General features: G+C 34.8%; 1 protein-coding gene across 4 annotated transcripts in view; it reads left to right on the forward strand.

Annotated features, from left to right (window-relative positions):
• Window positions 1–5,220, forward strand: part of LOC121408989 — a 37,907-nt gene extending 32,687 nt beyond the window's left edge. For 3 of the 4 annotated variants that reach the window (XM_041600749.1, XM_041600752.1, XM_041600751.1), the window contains 3 exons: window positions 1,287–1,393; window positions 1,750–1,843; window positions 4,058–5,220. In XM_041600749.1, the coding sequence (XP_041456683.1) occupies window positions 1,287–1,393; window positions 1,750–1,843; window positions 4,058–4,192 (336 nt within the window). In that variant the 3' untranslated portion in view covers window positions 4,193–5,220. The remainder of the gene's footprint in view (window positions 1–1,286; window positions 1,394–1,749; window positions 1,844–4,057) is intronic. The other variant, XM_041600750.1, reaches the window with a different exon arrangement.
• Window positions 5,221–16,817: the final 11,597 nt, after the last annotated feature.

Raw genomic sequence — 16,817 nt, forward strand, 5'->3', positions numbered from 1 at the left:
ATTGCCCTGTCACCTTGATATATGAATATCTCATTATGGATGTAATTGAAGCTGTCATGAAAGCCATGTTTTCATTCAAGGTTAAACTTGCACAGTTAAGACATCTGCCTGTTAGGGCCCTAAAAATGTAGAAAAAAAGTGTGGAAAGATAACAGAGATCCATACATTTTGCATTGGTAGGAAATCCTGAATACAGGAAAATGGATCTTTAATGAAAGTGCCTCTTTATTTAATAAATCTTCCCATTCAAATGTGTGACAAATTGACCATGGTAGTAAATATCCCGGGGGGGGGGGGGGGAGGAGGTACTTAGATTTGGTTTGGACAGGGGTGTGCAGCTGAAGGTTAAAAATCCATGTCATCTTTACGGGTCATTTTGGCTAAAAAGGTACCCATTATTAAGGATTGATTAAAAAAATTTGACAAGCAAAAGAAGAAAAAAATTATATCACCCAAAACTGGAGGAGAATATGGACCCATGTTTAAGGCTAGTTGGGGCCATGTCTAGGGATTTTCCAGCATAAAACTGTACACCATGTTTAGAGATTTCTTACCAAAAAGCGAAGAAAATATGCAGAAAATAACGAAATGCAGAAAAATATTAATGTTGCCAAAAAGCTGATTAAATAAGTCTTTGGATATTTCATGAGCATGAAATGATTAAATTTACATGTATATTCATTGTAACTTTACCATACTTTTGAAATCAATTGTCAATGAAATAAATATACCTTATATTTCCAGAAATGCAAAATATGATTACATATGCCTTTGTGTTATATGTTTGATACTTCAGATAATATGATTTCTTTGCAGTTAATATGCAATTGTTAATTTTGTAACCTGTTTTAATATGCATGGCTTGAATGATAAAGTTTGAAGTATGTGTTTTATGTTGTTAATGGTAACTAGAATTATGTATTGCTGGTAAAGAGTTAACATTTCCTATTCATGCTCCTCATAATATTCTGTTTTATTTAAATCATTAACCATTTTGTTGTACCAAGTTTGTATTCTTTATAGCAATATGAATAGCATCATTTGTAGTATAACCTTTAAAAAAATGTGGCCTGTATTTATATAGGATGAGTCAATTCCAACCCAATTTAATTTTTTACCCTGGCCTGTCTCTTACCCTAGTCTCTTGATTCTCCTGTAAATGAGTAGTTCCTTCTTTTGGATTTTGTTTCACCCCCCCTCATTCATGGCCCTTATCCCCTTTTCTAATGGTTTTCAGTTTCAGCTCCTCTAGATTGATTTAAAGTTCATATTTCTGTTCATTTCAGATTGAAGACTGTGTGATAGAGATTGAGGAGGAAGAGGAGAGAGCAAGGAGGATGGATTCTAGAAGCAATGTCACAACAAGGTTTCAATCAAACATGGATAATAGAAGGTAAGAACAGTGGGATGTAATGAAGAAATGAGAGCAAGTTATTTCAGTCAGTTCTTCTGCATTTTCCTCCAGTGAAGGTGAACCTCGTGTATAGAAGTCTTTCTGTACTACACGTAGTCATAGAGAGTCAAGTATGGGGGGGTGATGGATTTAGTATCGCACGTTAATCATGTAGCTGATGCAAAGCTAATGAAAATCAACAATTCATATTTCATATACACTTTTGTATGTCATATTGAACTACAATAGTGATTGAATGAAAGTGGTGTTTTACAAATGGTGGAGGGGGGAATCTTTTCATTTAAGCAAACACGGTACATTGATAACCTGTTTATCTTTTGTTTTTATCATACTAGAATCCACCGGTCATCATCAGAGATGCAGAGCATACATGTGGATGTGGATAGTCATCAATACAGGAATGAACCAATGCATGATGATAGATGGCAGGTAAGGGGTTAAATGATACTCCCATCCCTAGGATAGGGTTTACAGATATAACTCCCCTATTTGAACTATAAATATGTACTGGTGGTTAGTCACGCAGGAACGAACCAATAGGTGATGATAGATGGCAGGTAAGGGGGTTTATTATCATCCTCCTGTCCCTAGGATAGGGTGTTTCTGATATCAGTTCCCTAGCTGTCTGATTGTATGTATGAACATATTTTCTGAGCTATTGATTACATTAGATAGCATGTTTTGACTATGAAGTCCATGTTCAGTGAAGAATTTATAGACATCTAAGCCTGTTAACCCATACACTTCTGTATCCACTTACTCTGAAAGATTGTTAACTTGGAGACCATTGACATCGAGTGACACAAAGCCAGTGGTTGATTGTGTTCTACTTGTTCAGTAGTAAGGAAATGGGTGGTCATGTTCCACGGCACTTGCTTCAGCTATAATCTCTCCTGTGGAAAATCTCTACATAAAACGTAGAGGTGTTGTGGCTCAGTGGATAAGCCACCAGACTTTGAACGCAAGGTCTAGAGTTTAAATTCTATTGCAGCACTTGCATCCTTTGGCAAGGCGTTTGTCTACATTTGCCGCTCTCAAAACAGATGTAGAAAATGGGTACCCAGTAGGAAGAAATTTCTTGATTGCTTGAGTGCCCTATAAGAGTAGTTGTGCTTAAGCTTTATAGAAGCAATTGTATTAATTGCTACATAAATTATTATTATACAGATTATTGACTGATTTGTATTTTTGGACAGATTTGTATTTTCCGGAAGCATGCAGTGCTGAGGGAAATATGATCACGATGGAAAATATGAATCCTTCAGGTGGTCCAAAGAATGTTATTTTACACACCCCATCAGTCAATATCTGTTATATTAGATACATGTAGCCTTTAATGATGAAGATGAAGATCTAACATTAATTCTACGATGCATGCAGTATAGACCCACAGTGATTCTGCTAATTCTTGTTTTTGTCTCACCTGCATAGCAGAGTGAGACTATAGGCGCCGCTTTTCCGACGGCGGCGGCGTCAACATCAAATCTTAACCTGAGGTTAAGTTTTTGAAATGACATCATAACTTAGAAAGTATATGGACCTAGTTCATGAAACTTGGCCGTAAGGTTAATCAAGTATTACTGAACATTCTATTAGAGTTTCATGTCACATGACTAAGGTCAAAGGTCATTTAGGGTCAATGAACTTAGACCATGTTGGGGGAATCAACATCAAAATCTTAACCTGAGGTTAAGTTTTTGAAATGTCATCATAACTTAGGAAATATATGGACCTAGATCATTAAACTTGGACATAAGGTTAATCAAGTATCACCAAACATCCTGCATGAGTTTCACGTCACATGACCAAGGTCAAAGGTCACTTGGGGTCAATGAACTTTGGCCGATTTGGTGGAATCTATTGAATTACAATCAAAACTTAAGAGGTTTTGGATCTGATTCATGAAACTCGGACTTAATAGTAATTAAGTATCACTTAACATCCTGTGCAAGTTTCAGGTCACATGATCAAGGTCAAAGGTCATTTAGGGTCAATAAACTTTGGCCGAATTGGGGGTATTTGTTGAAATACCATCATAACTTTGAAAGTATGTTGGTCTAGTTCATAAAACTTGGACATAAGAGTAATCAAGTATCACTGAACATCCTGTGCGCATTTTAGGTCACATGACCAAGGTCAAAGGTCAATGAACTTTGGCCATAATGGGGGTATCTGTTGAATTACCATCATAACTTTGCAAGTTTATTGATCTGACTTTTGAAACTTGGACATAAGAGTAATCAAGTATCACTGAATATCCTGTGCAAGTTTCAGGTCACATGATCAAGGTCAAAGGTCATGTGAGATCAATGAACTTTGGCCGCATTGGGGGTATTTGTTGAATTGCCATCCTATCTCTGTAAGTGTATTGGTCTAATTCATAAAACGTGGAAATAAGAGTAACCAAGTATCACTGAACTTCTTTTGCGAGTTATAGTAGTTTTCAAAGTCAGCACTGCTGCTATGTTGAATCGCGTGATGCAGGTGAGACGGCCAGAGGCATTCCACTTGTTACTATTCTGTTTTGATTTTTTTCCTTCATTTTCTACTCTCTCTCTCTTTCCCTTCCTCTCTTGCTCATTGTTCCTCTGTGTTCCCCCTTCTCTCTCCCACCCATCCTTTGTCATTTCCTCTCTATTTCAGCAGACAGGGCAAGATGGATGTAGCAGTCAGTTAATGAGCATTCCTCCTCCATCTGATCAGCTGTCATCAAGCTTCTCATCTCGGAGTCGGTCTGCTCCCGAGTTTGGACCCAAGACTACATTTTCCTGGAGATGATCTACTGCCCCCTATTGCTAGACGTAGAGGATGATTTCAAGTATCCAGCCACAGTGCCACATATGGCCTTGATGATTACGCATGCCATGTTGTCTACTATTAATACAATCAGTGATAAACTCAAATATATTTCTCACACACACAGAAATCATGTGATGTTGCTTTAAATCGTGGAGTGAAAATATGAAATTACAATTTGTCTCATAGCTGTGTATTGTACGATAATGTCATAATTCAGGTAGGAAACTCAAATTTGCTTTAGCCTTATTACACACATTCCACATTTTTTCTTTATATATTTACCTGGTGGCACTTGATTTCAATTCTTAATATCAATTAAATCATTGGAATCAAACCTCACTAAGTGTGTGATAATCATGTAAATTTCTATGCTATTATATGTGAGGATATGACCAAAGTAGATTACTCCAAAACCTTTTCTTGCCAAAGTGTACAACTTTAATCCCCAAGAACTTTATAATCAAACTGAGTCAAGCCAATAGATATTTAAGATTGATTCAAAAGAGCTTTAAGTGTGGAAAGCTAGAAAAGCCAGAATTCCTGATCGAGAAAACATACATACTTTCTTAATATAATAAAATGAAATCATAATAGTACATCATATTTCAGAAGCACTATGATCAAACATATATTTTCTAAAAGGCAAATTTCAGCAACGCTGGCTTTCATATTTAATATTGATTGAAATCTCTTTCATTCAAAGACAGACCTATAAAGAAAAATACAGGGGATCATGAATTATGGGACTCCCATCTCTCCCATTACCAAAATATGACATGGCCATTTTCACCCCACTGGATGACATATCTCATCCATCAACAAATCAATAGGTAAATGTAAAACTGATCAAATGAAGTGACAGATCCAGCTGGATTAACCCACTATATTGTGCACAAACAGATGGGCCAACAAAATTGGATCACATCTTACCTGGCCAGATCTGCCACTTAAGTGTTTAAGAGTGAACATGTCAGTTTTTTCTGAAGTCACAACAAAATATCTCAATTGATATTTTATTCAAAAATTTCCCACAATCTTAACTCGCATTTGCTCTGTTACCAATTACATCTCAAATGTGCTACTGAAAATTTGATTTGTGTGCCTTTTTTTTTCATCTAACCTTGTTTTTCAGAAACCTATTTAGCATTCCATGATTCATTCATCCATCCATTCCAGAATGCCTTGTTCATCAGAAGGTACCCTAAAATGATTCCATCCATTAGCTGTTCATTTATTCAACTTGAACTTGATGGCATGGACCAACCTTGGTATATTTTCCAAGATGTCATTTCAATCTTTCAATTGCTTTTGCTTTAAACAATATATACTACCATTATAAACTTGGAAACAATTCCTGAACCATTCCAAGATGTCATTTCAAACTTTCAATTGCTTTTGCCTTAAACAATATATACGACCATTATAAACTTGGAAACGATTCCTGAACCAGAAAGAAAATGACAGCTTTCATGATTTAATGAAAAGCAAATACATAGGTTATAAATTTGAGAATTCAAAAGTCTCCCTTGAATGATAACTAGTATCTAGTTGATGTTTTTATTGACTAGGAGAGACATTGATACTCTACATAATTAACTCAAATATATCTTTTCTTTATAAAAAAAAACAAAATCAACAGCACATTTTAGACAAAATATGTGATTTAGGTGAATATGGTGATCAGGATATTTAAAACAGTAATTAGGACAAATTTGACAGTGAGTTAGATATTGACTATTACTTCCATCATCATCTATAGTAGTATTCCTGATTATGATGATATTAATGATAAAATAACAACAGTGGCAACAGTTCAAGACATTAGAGAGAATTGAGAATAAAGTAGAAAGTACTGTTGTGAAGATTTGTCTCTCTGAAATAGAAAACGCTAATAGATGGAATAAAACTTGCCAAGGGTTAAGTCTGAAATAATTTAAAACTAAAACTAGTAGAAACATTCCACATCACATAGTACCCACATCAGTGTGAAAATCTCAATGAATAATTTGCTATATAGCATGTGTACTTTATTTGTACGAATGCTTTTGCAATGGCTGTGAATGCAGTTACTTGTGGGTTATGAATGAACTTGCAATGGGTTATAAAATATCACTGCTCTTTGATGTTTGCAAAAATTAATGTCAAAATGAAAAAAAAAGTTGAAAAAATGTAATAAAATGCCTTACTAATACTAGGATATATATATATCCAGACAAAATGAATGATTTTGATAGATTTGCACTGTGTCTTTCAATTATTTAAATCAGAAATTTGTGGAGTCTTTTTCAGCTCAATTGAAAATGAAAGTTTTAAAATGCTGGCAAATTGTATTCTCACTATAAAATCATACCGTAGTAAATAGTTGTAACATGATAGCCTTTGGTGTGATGTAAAAACTATGAAATGGTTTTGAAAAAAATGAAAATTGAAAAAAAAATTAAAAAGGAAAAAAATAAGTGTCTGTGAGATTGTGCAAATATGAAGAAAAAAATTGTAGCACATGTATGTGTAGTGCCTAAAATGCTAAGTGTAAATTGATAAGTAGGGGAAAAATTATATCCTGTAGTATCATATCATGTGGTACAAACTGATCTTTTGATTTGATTGGAATAGAAAGTGATATGTATGCAGAAAACTTTATCTAGTTTTAGTCGAGTTTATTTTTGGATTTGCATATAGATGAATAATGTGTGGGAGAATGTGTGCTGCTAAGCTATTATGATTCTTTTATTTCTTATTTAATCGTTGGGTTGGTGATTTTTTTCTGTTGAGAATGTCCAATCTAGTTTGCCCTGTAATTGCAAATTACAAATTATGAAATTTTAAGTGTTACTTAAACTACAGGAAATTTCAATTCAGAATTTTGTGTGCAGAGATAACTTAATTGCAAATATGATAATATAAATATGTTACTTGGAATTGAGGATTTACATTTTTTGGCAAATAATTGTACTAAAAAAATTTAATGTCTTGACTGTTTCACCAAACCATTGTCAACATTTTGTTTCTTTATGCTCATTATGGCTAAAAATGTTAATGTTTGTTAGTGTTATAGAATAGTTATATGTATATGAATGTTCTTGTGTTTTGCAGTAAAAAGCTGATAATGGTCAGTGATATGATTGTCCTAACTGAAATATGAAATGAAAATGTGTCATGTGTGTAACAGCAGCTAGCAGCAAAGGATATATTTATGAATAAAAATATGTAATTCAAATCTGATTTGAAGGAAATTTAGATATTTATATTTTTCCGTACAAAGAAATGTACACATTACAGTTTGTTTTGTGCAATATAGGCGTCCATTAAAACAATTTGTCCATTTCTGTGTGATGTAAAAAGAATCAAAAGAAAGTCTGCAAGGATAGGTATATGTTGTGCATATATGTACATGAGAGAAATGTGATATATGTAAAGTAAAAAAAACAAAACAAATTCATAGGGCTTACCGTTTAAATATGTACAATAAGTTGTTCCCCGGGACCATCCATATTGGAACAATGAGGTCCATATGTAAATTATTTGTCCAAATTGTAAATGAAATGATTTTGGTGTAAATTTGTATAGGGAAATATATTCTTTTTTTAAGATTTATTTGTAAAGGATCTGAAATTCCTCAAAGTCTTACCAAAATTGAACTCTGTTCTTGCCCTGTTTGTAAAGATAAAAATATATTGCCCTCTATGTATAAAAAGAAACAGAGCATGAGGTGCTATATGTCATGTGACACTTTAAACATTTGCGGACTTCCTTTCATAGAAATATGAAGCCCAAAGCCTGGCTCAGATATGTAATGGAATAATGTTTTGGTGTTGTTGTTGCTATGATTACCAAAAATATCTGTATCTTGTATCCAAGGCACTGCCCCCCCCCCTCCCTGACTCGGAGTTTTCAACTTAATTACATTTCCAGCAGTGATGCAATGTACTAAGTAATTAACCCTTTGAACCTGATAGGCTGGAATACCGGCCGCGCAGTGAATACCCAATAGGCCTGAATACCAGCCTGAAGCCATGTGACATGAAAAAACATGGCTTCGGGTGTTCTTTTAAAAATGATGTCACCTCTCCAGTACATTTAGGGATATTCAGTCAAGATTGGCATTGATTTCAGGTTTTAGCATAAAAAATGGCCAAAACATACTGCTTTTCTGAGGAGGCTTGTGTGGAATATGCGGTAATAGATGGCGTATTATGTGGCAAGAAGCCATCAATAATCTTACTTCAGTCAAATCAGTAATTTTGTGGATAAAACAGACACTACAGATATTTTTGTTGGTAGATTAGGTCTACAGGAAGCCAAACAACTTAAGCCAGACCAGGCTAGGCCAAGTACTGGTGGTGGGAGATCATGCCGTGGGGCTCGAATCATGGGATTTTGTGAATGTGGGTGATATGTGCAAATAATTCAGGGTATGGTTCATGACAGCCCCAAATAATTCAGGGTTCAAAGGGTTAAGGAAATAAGGTAGATGGGTAAATAAGGTTTAAATCCCACAAGGAATTAAAGAAAATTGCAATCAAATATAAGCTCTCAAATGAAAACAATGATACAACTGCAGATTCATCTGACAAAGTAGTTCAACAAACCTAATTGCTATTGTTTGTGACTTTAAAACCAAATTAATGTAAATTTATTTAAAATGCACAATTTTCGTCAAGGTTCATTATTTTAATCCTCACCTTAGCATCTTATAGATACACATTCTCCAAGGCTATACTCATCATTAGGCCTTCCACTGCCAGTTGAACCTCCACACTTTAGGCTATTTTCCTACAGGTGTGTGATACATACAGTATACTTTGATATACACAATACTTCATTAGTTTCTGGTGCTTTCCTCTCTCTATCTGAGCCAGGCTTGACAGTGTATAAATCCATGTAAAAATTAATGGACATATATGTAAAGAGAAAGACTGTCCTTAAAAAGTAGGGATGTACTGTATCTATCGATGTGAGAAGAAAGCTCAAAAATATATTTAAAAAAAGGACATTTCACCACCACCTTTGACAAAATTTGTAAAAAGGCACACATGAACAAGAAAGTTTTATGAAGCACTGTTTAATGAATGTCTGTATTAGGAGAGTATGTGGACAGTACTATTCTGTATGATTGCAAGAAAAAATTGTTTAGCTACATCATACATATATGACAAGGTCTAGGCGTAATTTATCTAGATAAATAGATTTAACGTTACTAAGTCGAGAAGTCCCCATTAGGCTTACTGGTACAACTCAAGAACTTAAAATCCATTAATGTTTAATGACTTTAAAGTGAAATGTGAACTAGAACAGTACAATGTAGGATTTTTCTAAAGAACAAATTATGAAGTCAATATCAGTGATGCATTCATTATCAACAGAATGTTATTATTGTAATGAATCTGTGAGATTATGATTTTGTATCATTCAGAGAGCTGAGGATAAACTTATCAGTTTGGATTATGCTTCTTCATTAACGTTACTGTAATCCTTTCTCGTTTTGTAAAAGTGGAGAAAAGGTAAGTTATAACTGGCAAATTGGAGTTTAGAATAGCAGTAATTTAAATGCACATTTCCCTGTTATTTTCTACACCCCCTTAAAACAACACCCCAAACCTGGCAGAGATAATGAGATCGTTGTAATTTATTTAAATAGTAGGGCTGCTTGGGATGTTGGTCCACAAACTGTAGATGTAAAACAATTAATGAGGCAATTTCACAAAGTGTTCAGTTGGAATTCAGCCTTTCTTAAAAGTGTCAGTGTGCATACAATATTTAGTATGGAATATCACTGGTTGACTACCCATTAGTTACTCTTAGTCTTAGGTATATTTACAAATGTTTCGTAATGCTTAGATTAAGGATAGTACTTGATTGTAGAACAGATTTTAATGCATTGATCACAATATACAATCAAATGTGACTATGAATGGTTAAGACCCTAAATTGGCAATACTTTCAGCAGGAATCCTGTGGATGCCAATGCCAATAAATCCTTCAATTTCATTACAAGAAAATCTATGGGGACCAGAAATATCGAGTTGAAAACCAATGCTGTGTTTGATGTATTGCAACAGCTAGGACTGTGTGTGCTGCCATAAGTACAACTTTAATCATAGTGAAGCTGAAGCAGCCACTAGGTGTGATACAATATATTAATAATCTTTATTGAAAATTATGAATCAGTGATATGTATATTTTGGCACTCATTGTGTATAATAATGGAATGAAAATTATTTTTGAATTTATTTTCTGATTTTTATCTACATAATATGTACTATATCAAAGGGGTAAAGGGATATTTTTGCTTTGAAGATTTACGTTCCATTTGAAATAACATGCTCTGGATTTGCAAGGAATGTTAATGAGATTTAAAAAAAATGGCCATTCATAACGTGAAATCTTTGATAATTTTTTTTCGGTATTGAAAGTAGTTCTGCAGTATCATTAATAAATGGCTTCATTGCTGCATAAGGTATCATTATCTGGCTACTGTGTTTATGTACACAAGTGCCTCATTCTAAAGGTAAGTTGTCTGCACTATTGTGGTTGGGTATATTGTAGCCAATAATCAAGGCAGAGGCTGCAGCTTTTGTCTTTTAAACCTTTATACAAGTTTGTTGCTGTTATCTTAATGTCCGCAATAGCTTGATGCGATTGATTATGAAACATGGATGCAGCCATTGCCTATACGGTCTGGTCTTGCATTACTTGTTTTCTTTAATAGATGAATGTCTGGTGGCAGTGTTTTGTTATGTAAAACGTGCACCGAATCCTGGTCGATGAAAAGAAAATGAAAGTATTCATAGTCTTCCGTATCAGGCTATTGCTGGTGATTCGCGTAACAGCATCAGATTCATATAAAGGAAAAGACAAAAGCTGCAGCTTCCGCCTATATTATAGGCTTGGTATTCCGAAACTCTTTTTTTTTCTTCACACTGATAATGGAAATATAATTTTACCAGGTGTTCCAAAATGAATCTTGCAGACATTTCAAGTATCCCACAATTTTTTTTCAGCATTGGCATTCCTTGCAAATTGGCCATAGCGAAATGATTATAGCATATGTACTTTTTTCTCATTAGTACATAGTTGTTCTAGGTTTTACTAGATTATGGTTATTACAATTGAATGAATGATAATTAGGCTTTTTATTGTGTTTCTTTTTTAAAGAATAATAATTTACGGTCATGTTTGTGGATAAATTGCAATATCTCTTAGAGCAATCTGCTGTGCTTTGATATTGGTGAATGTGAATTGGTATCATAGTATGGGTTGTTGTAGTGCAATCAAGATGGTTTTGTAGTGCTAATCACAAAAGTAATAGTTGCAATATGAATAGAGCTGTTTGTTTTTAAAGCTTTGGCAATAAAAATTGTGTTTACTTCAATATACAACTGGTCCACGTGTTGAGGGGGTAAAAGGGAACATAATTTGGTGTAATACTACTCACATTGATCTGTCAGATCTCAATATTCCCAATGTTCCTGAGCTAAGATATAAATTTCAAAAGTTTAAATACCGGTAGTTGAAATTTATTGATCGTCATGATTGTGAAAAATAAGCAATTTCTTGTCTGTATTTTGATGAAAAATGACAGAAAGGGATATTGCATTAAAATCTGCTTTGATTAGGGAATTATTCCTAAATTTGTTCATGTTTTCAATGACTTTGGCATCTGTGCCAGATTTCTCGATGTATGCATTTAATTTCATTAGAATTATATTGTGGTTGTCAGCTTTGGCATTTTAGCAGATGTTTGATGAGGGAGTTATTTGAAAATGCACTGTAATTGGGATGAAAAAAAAAATAATAGCAAACTTTCCAATTATTTCATTCTTCTGCATACTTCTCTTTTTTCTTCTCATTTCATCACGCACTTCACATAATCACTTTCATTCCATTTACTCATCTTTTTTGTTTTCTTCCTTCATTCACATTGCCTTAGAGATTTCTCTCTCTGTCCTGCTACTCTTAAACAAGGCAACTTGTTTTGTCATATTTAACTCTTCAGTAACATGTCCATTAAGTCTCTTCACTTTTCTGTCAATCTCTCTTATTGAGTGTATTCTTTACTCAGCCCATACCCTCAAAATCTCTATAAAAAAGTCTAATCTTCTTGTCAGCCCCTCTTCCTCATCTACATTGTTTACTTTTTCTCACCACCACTCAAAATTTCTCCTCCCTTCCTCTCTCCCCTCATTTATTTTTCTCACTCTTATGTTTTCTCACCTTCCATCCCTCCTCTCCATCTCCCTATCCCATTTCTCTTCCTATTCCCTGTACACTCTTTTCTTTTACTCTGCAGACTTTAAATAGACACAACCAATGAAGAACAAAATAGGACTAAAAATGATAAAATTCAATAAATATTATTTAATAATATATAAATTAATATTAATAGAATCAATACACATGAAATAAGCAGCAATATAATGTCAATCAACTTTATACCATTTATATGTCAATTGCACTTCTGTACGGTTCCATGACATTTGCTCTGATGGTAAATCTGCACATTATTAAAGCCAAATATTAACCCTTATCCTTATCTTTGCACTATTCTGAACCAAAAACTCTATTACAATCCTAACTCTAACCCTATGGCTTCTGAGATATACAGACTGGATAATTTGTCGCAGGAACAATTGTGGCAGGAGCAAATGTTGTGTCTCCCTTGTGTTCAGGCTATTTGTGATTAACAAAACATCTCTGATCAAGATCTAAGTTAGCAATTGTATCATACTAATCAGTGGCGAACCATGACCTGGAGGAGACAAACCATTGGAGGGGCACAGCATTGTTCAAAAACAATACAGTGCCCCTCCAATGCTTTGTTTCCTCCAGGTCACGGTCCGCCACTGATACTAATATATAGAGAATGGTACCTGAGAATTACATACAACACAGTTCCTGATCCAGGATTTAAATTGCTGTCTAGTAATGCTTGTGTGCACATAAATGTAGTAAAATGATAAACACAATGTTTTCTAGATTGTTTTGTCTTCTGGTGGTAGCTGTAATATTTACTGCTCTCTATCTTTAACTGTGAATAAACTTGCATTTCTTCTACAAGATTTGTGCCCATTCTTGTTTTCATTTGAGTTACATTCATTTAAATATGTTATAAATTCACAATAGAGTGGAAAGTATACAACTTGAGGAACTGGTATTTTTAAGAAAACATAATTTGGGTGTCCTGATCTATACAGAATACTCAAAATAAAGCAACTGATTTGAGTTGTTGGCAAGGTAAACTTACAGTGATAATACACTTACAGTGATAATACAAAGATGATGGATGTATAAGCATGGAAAAACACCCCACTCTAGGGTGTAATGGGTTGCCTTTCTGGGGAGCGTTTCATGAAAGAATTTGTTGGACATTTTACCCGACTAGTCCTATTTTACTAATAGTGCTCCTTGTCCAATCAAATCCAAGGAAAGAATGTCAGATTCTCGAAAGAAAATGTTAATGATAGATAGTGACCTAAGAATATCTTTATGAAATAATTCAAAATTTCAAATTTGATCAGTATTTTTTTATTATTGACAAGACTTCAGGTCAATGTAGAAACCTGAAACACAAAATTGTCTTGTGTAGCAGTAATATATAAAAAGAGCAAAACAAATTGTGCGAATTTTATACATACGGCCCTGTGAGATACAGCTTTGGCGACTGATATCACAATAATCAATAGAATCAAACAGATATCAGTTCCACAATCAATATCTAATCTTAAATGACGAGTTCCATGACATTTGCTCTGACGACAATTGCTCTGAAGGAAAATCTGCACGTTAAGCCAAACAAAACCTAACCTCCAAAACTAAATAAACTAAATAAAATCATAAATCTCGAGTCTAACCCATGGCCTATGAGATCTTAAGAATGGAACAAATTGTGTCACAAGATGACGGACCTCAAGTAAATCAAGACCTGCATTTTGAATGCTAGCAATTGCACTTAATATATAATCATGAAGAAAAAAGGGTAAGACAACCATATAGTTTCTTATTGGGATTTTGGTGAGGTTTTTGAACTTGTATATACCGTAATCATCCCGCTATCTAAATTGGCAACAATATGAACACTGCAATCGGGAATAAACAAACTGGCAATTTTTTTTTTTTTTTTGACTAAAAAAGTATGTGGGTGAAAATCATTAAAATTGAGGGTGGAAAGCAGATCAATTTAGACTTGGGGAGGGGTGGAGCATATGTGCAAAGTAGTACAGATTTTCTGTATTTCGTAAGGAAATCAAATCAAAATACGGGGGAACACTTTTTGATGTGTAAATACAGTTATACAAAAATTTGTGACTTGTGTTATCATTAATGTCTGACGACTGTATTTGAGTCTAGTGTAATACTAATGCGATAGTGGCATGGGTTGCATGGCCATGCATTTGCTGCGCGATGTGTATGCCTATACCGGCCGTACACAGTGTTTTTGCGCTCCCGTTCAATTCACATTGTTATACTGAGCTGATTCTCCGTTTCGATTGTGGATTTAATCATAATTTTTCAACAATAATGGATGTTGAAAGAGGAACCAACATTAAGCAAATAGACAGTGGAATCAAGAACAAATTCCAGTGGAAGTGGTTGGAGAACAAAAGACAATAGTGGAACGTTTCTCTCTGATTATATTCGCAAAATCGATTTCGCTGGTAAAGCACAATGTACTGTGTGCAATCAAACAATCGCGTATGGAAGCAGTGGAATGAAAGCCTTGATGAAGCATGGGAATTCAGATGCTCACAAGACTGCCTCAAAGATAAAAAGGGAAAACCAAACTCTGCCTGCAGTATTCCAACATGCATATGCAGTTAATTCTGGTGAAGCAGGTAAGCCAGTCTTGTTACCAGGGAATGAAGAGGGCCCAGGAAAATGTTCATTTCCGTATGGTGCACCCCCTAACGTTCATGAAACAGTAACATGCTCTGGCAAGAGAGATGCCCCCCTTCCTAATGTGAATTATCAAGATCGAAAGGCAACTGCTGAAGCCATGGTTGTATCATTCATAGCTGAAAATAATTTACCATTTACTATGACTTCAAAGGTTTTAGACCTGGCTAAAGAGTTATCCAGAGATGACAAAGTGTTGAATGATCTCTCTTTGAATAGAACAACGTGCACTTACACATGTAAGCTCAAGGAAGGAGTAGCAGTTGTTTGTCACAAGCATTTGGTAGCCGAAATTAAAAACAAATCCTTTCTCAATAAATCTTGATGAATGCACTGCAAAAAATAACGAGGGTTCTGAGTGTTCTTGTTTCCTATTTCTCTGAAGATATTGGAATGTCAATTGTTCATCATTGAATCTGACAACTGTCAATGCTAGTACTCTTTTTCAAGGGGTGTAGAAAGCCTTGGAGAAAGATGAAATACCACTTGAAAATGTAGTATCATCCTTGAGTTATTCTGTCGCATACATGCGTGGAAGTAAGGGTGGATTCGAAAAGAGATTGAGAGATATTGCACCAAATTTGCTAGACATCGATGGTTAAGAAATATTGTCAAACACTTTGATATGCATGTTGAAGGACTGTGTGATGACTTATATAATGATTTCCATTATAGTCCTGACCTACAAGAACACTTACAAACCATCAGTGCTGCATTTCGTGTAAAATTCCTCTTGAAAAGAGTTGCACATCGTTGGCTTTCTTCGTTTGATGTAACTGTTTGAAATGTGGAAATGATTTCGGCCCTTAGTGTTTTCTACTTTGTATGGGTTAAGAGCAGTAAGCAGCAAGAATTTGAAGGTTTGGTGAACACTATTATTACTGATTCCAAAGGTAGCAAGAAGGACGTGTATGATGTTCTCACAAAGTTGAAGTTGAAACAGCTGACTCCCCAGGGTTTAAAACGCAAGGAGAGAATCGTTCACAAACTTTTTGTACAGAGGAACAATACTCTTGCAATCATAAATCACTATATCAGCGTTCTGCCGATGTTTAAGAGTTTTGTCCTCACCTTTGAACAGAAAGAACCCATGATCCATCGAGTACATGACAGTATCACTGACCTCTTTCAACAATTTTTGGCATGTTTCATCAATCATGAAGGAGTTAGTCAGCTATCTGCTAGGCAGCTTGCAGATTTGGACATTAGAGACAACTTGTTAAAATACTCACAAATTTATGTAGGGAGAGAATGTGAGAAACAACTGCTGAAAATGACTGTAGAGGCTACCCGTTCATTTCTATCGAAAGTGAGAAGTGCCTATCAGAATGCTGCCCAATATCTTCAAGTGAAGCTGCCTCTCAAGAATAAAGTTCTTTCACTTCTGTCAGCAATTGATCCCAAAGCACAGGGTTATGCAACTACATGTGATTGCTTAAAAAAAACTTCTGAATGAAATGAAAGTTAATCTTTCATCTTCAGAAAAAGACAGTTATGACCTGCAAGCATCAGCACTACAGTTGGATAAGTCTTTACCTTCACCAGACCAAAGACTTGACAAATGGTGGGCACTGCTGCTGCCAAAATATCCATCTCTTAAGCCTGTCTTGACAAGGGCTTTGAGCAAATTCATTGGACCAAGGATTGAACAGCCTTTCAGCATGATGAACAATGTTATCAACAAAACCACAAACAAGATCAATATTGACAC

The sequence above is a fragment of the Lytechinus variegatus genome, chromosome 2, assembly GCF_018143015.1.
Source record: "Lytechinus variegatus isolate NC3 chromosome 2, Lvar_3.0, whole genome shotgun sequence".
Taxonomy (NCBI): domain Eukaryota; kingdom Metazoa; phylum Echinodermata; class Echinoidea; order Temnopleuroida; family Toxopneustidae; genus Lytechinus; species Lytechinus variegatus.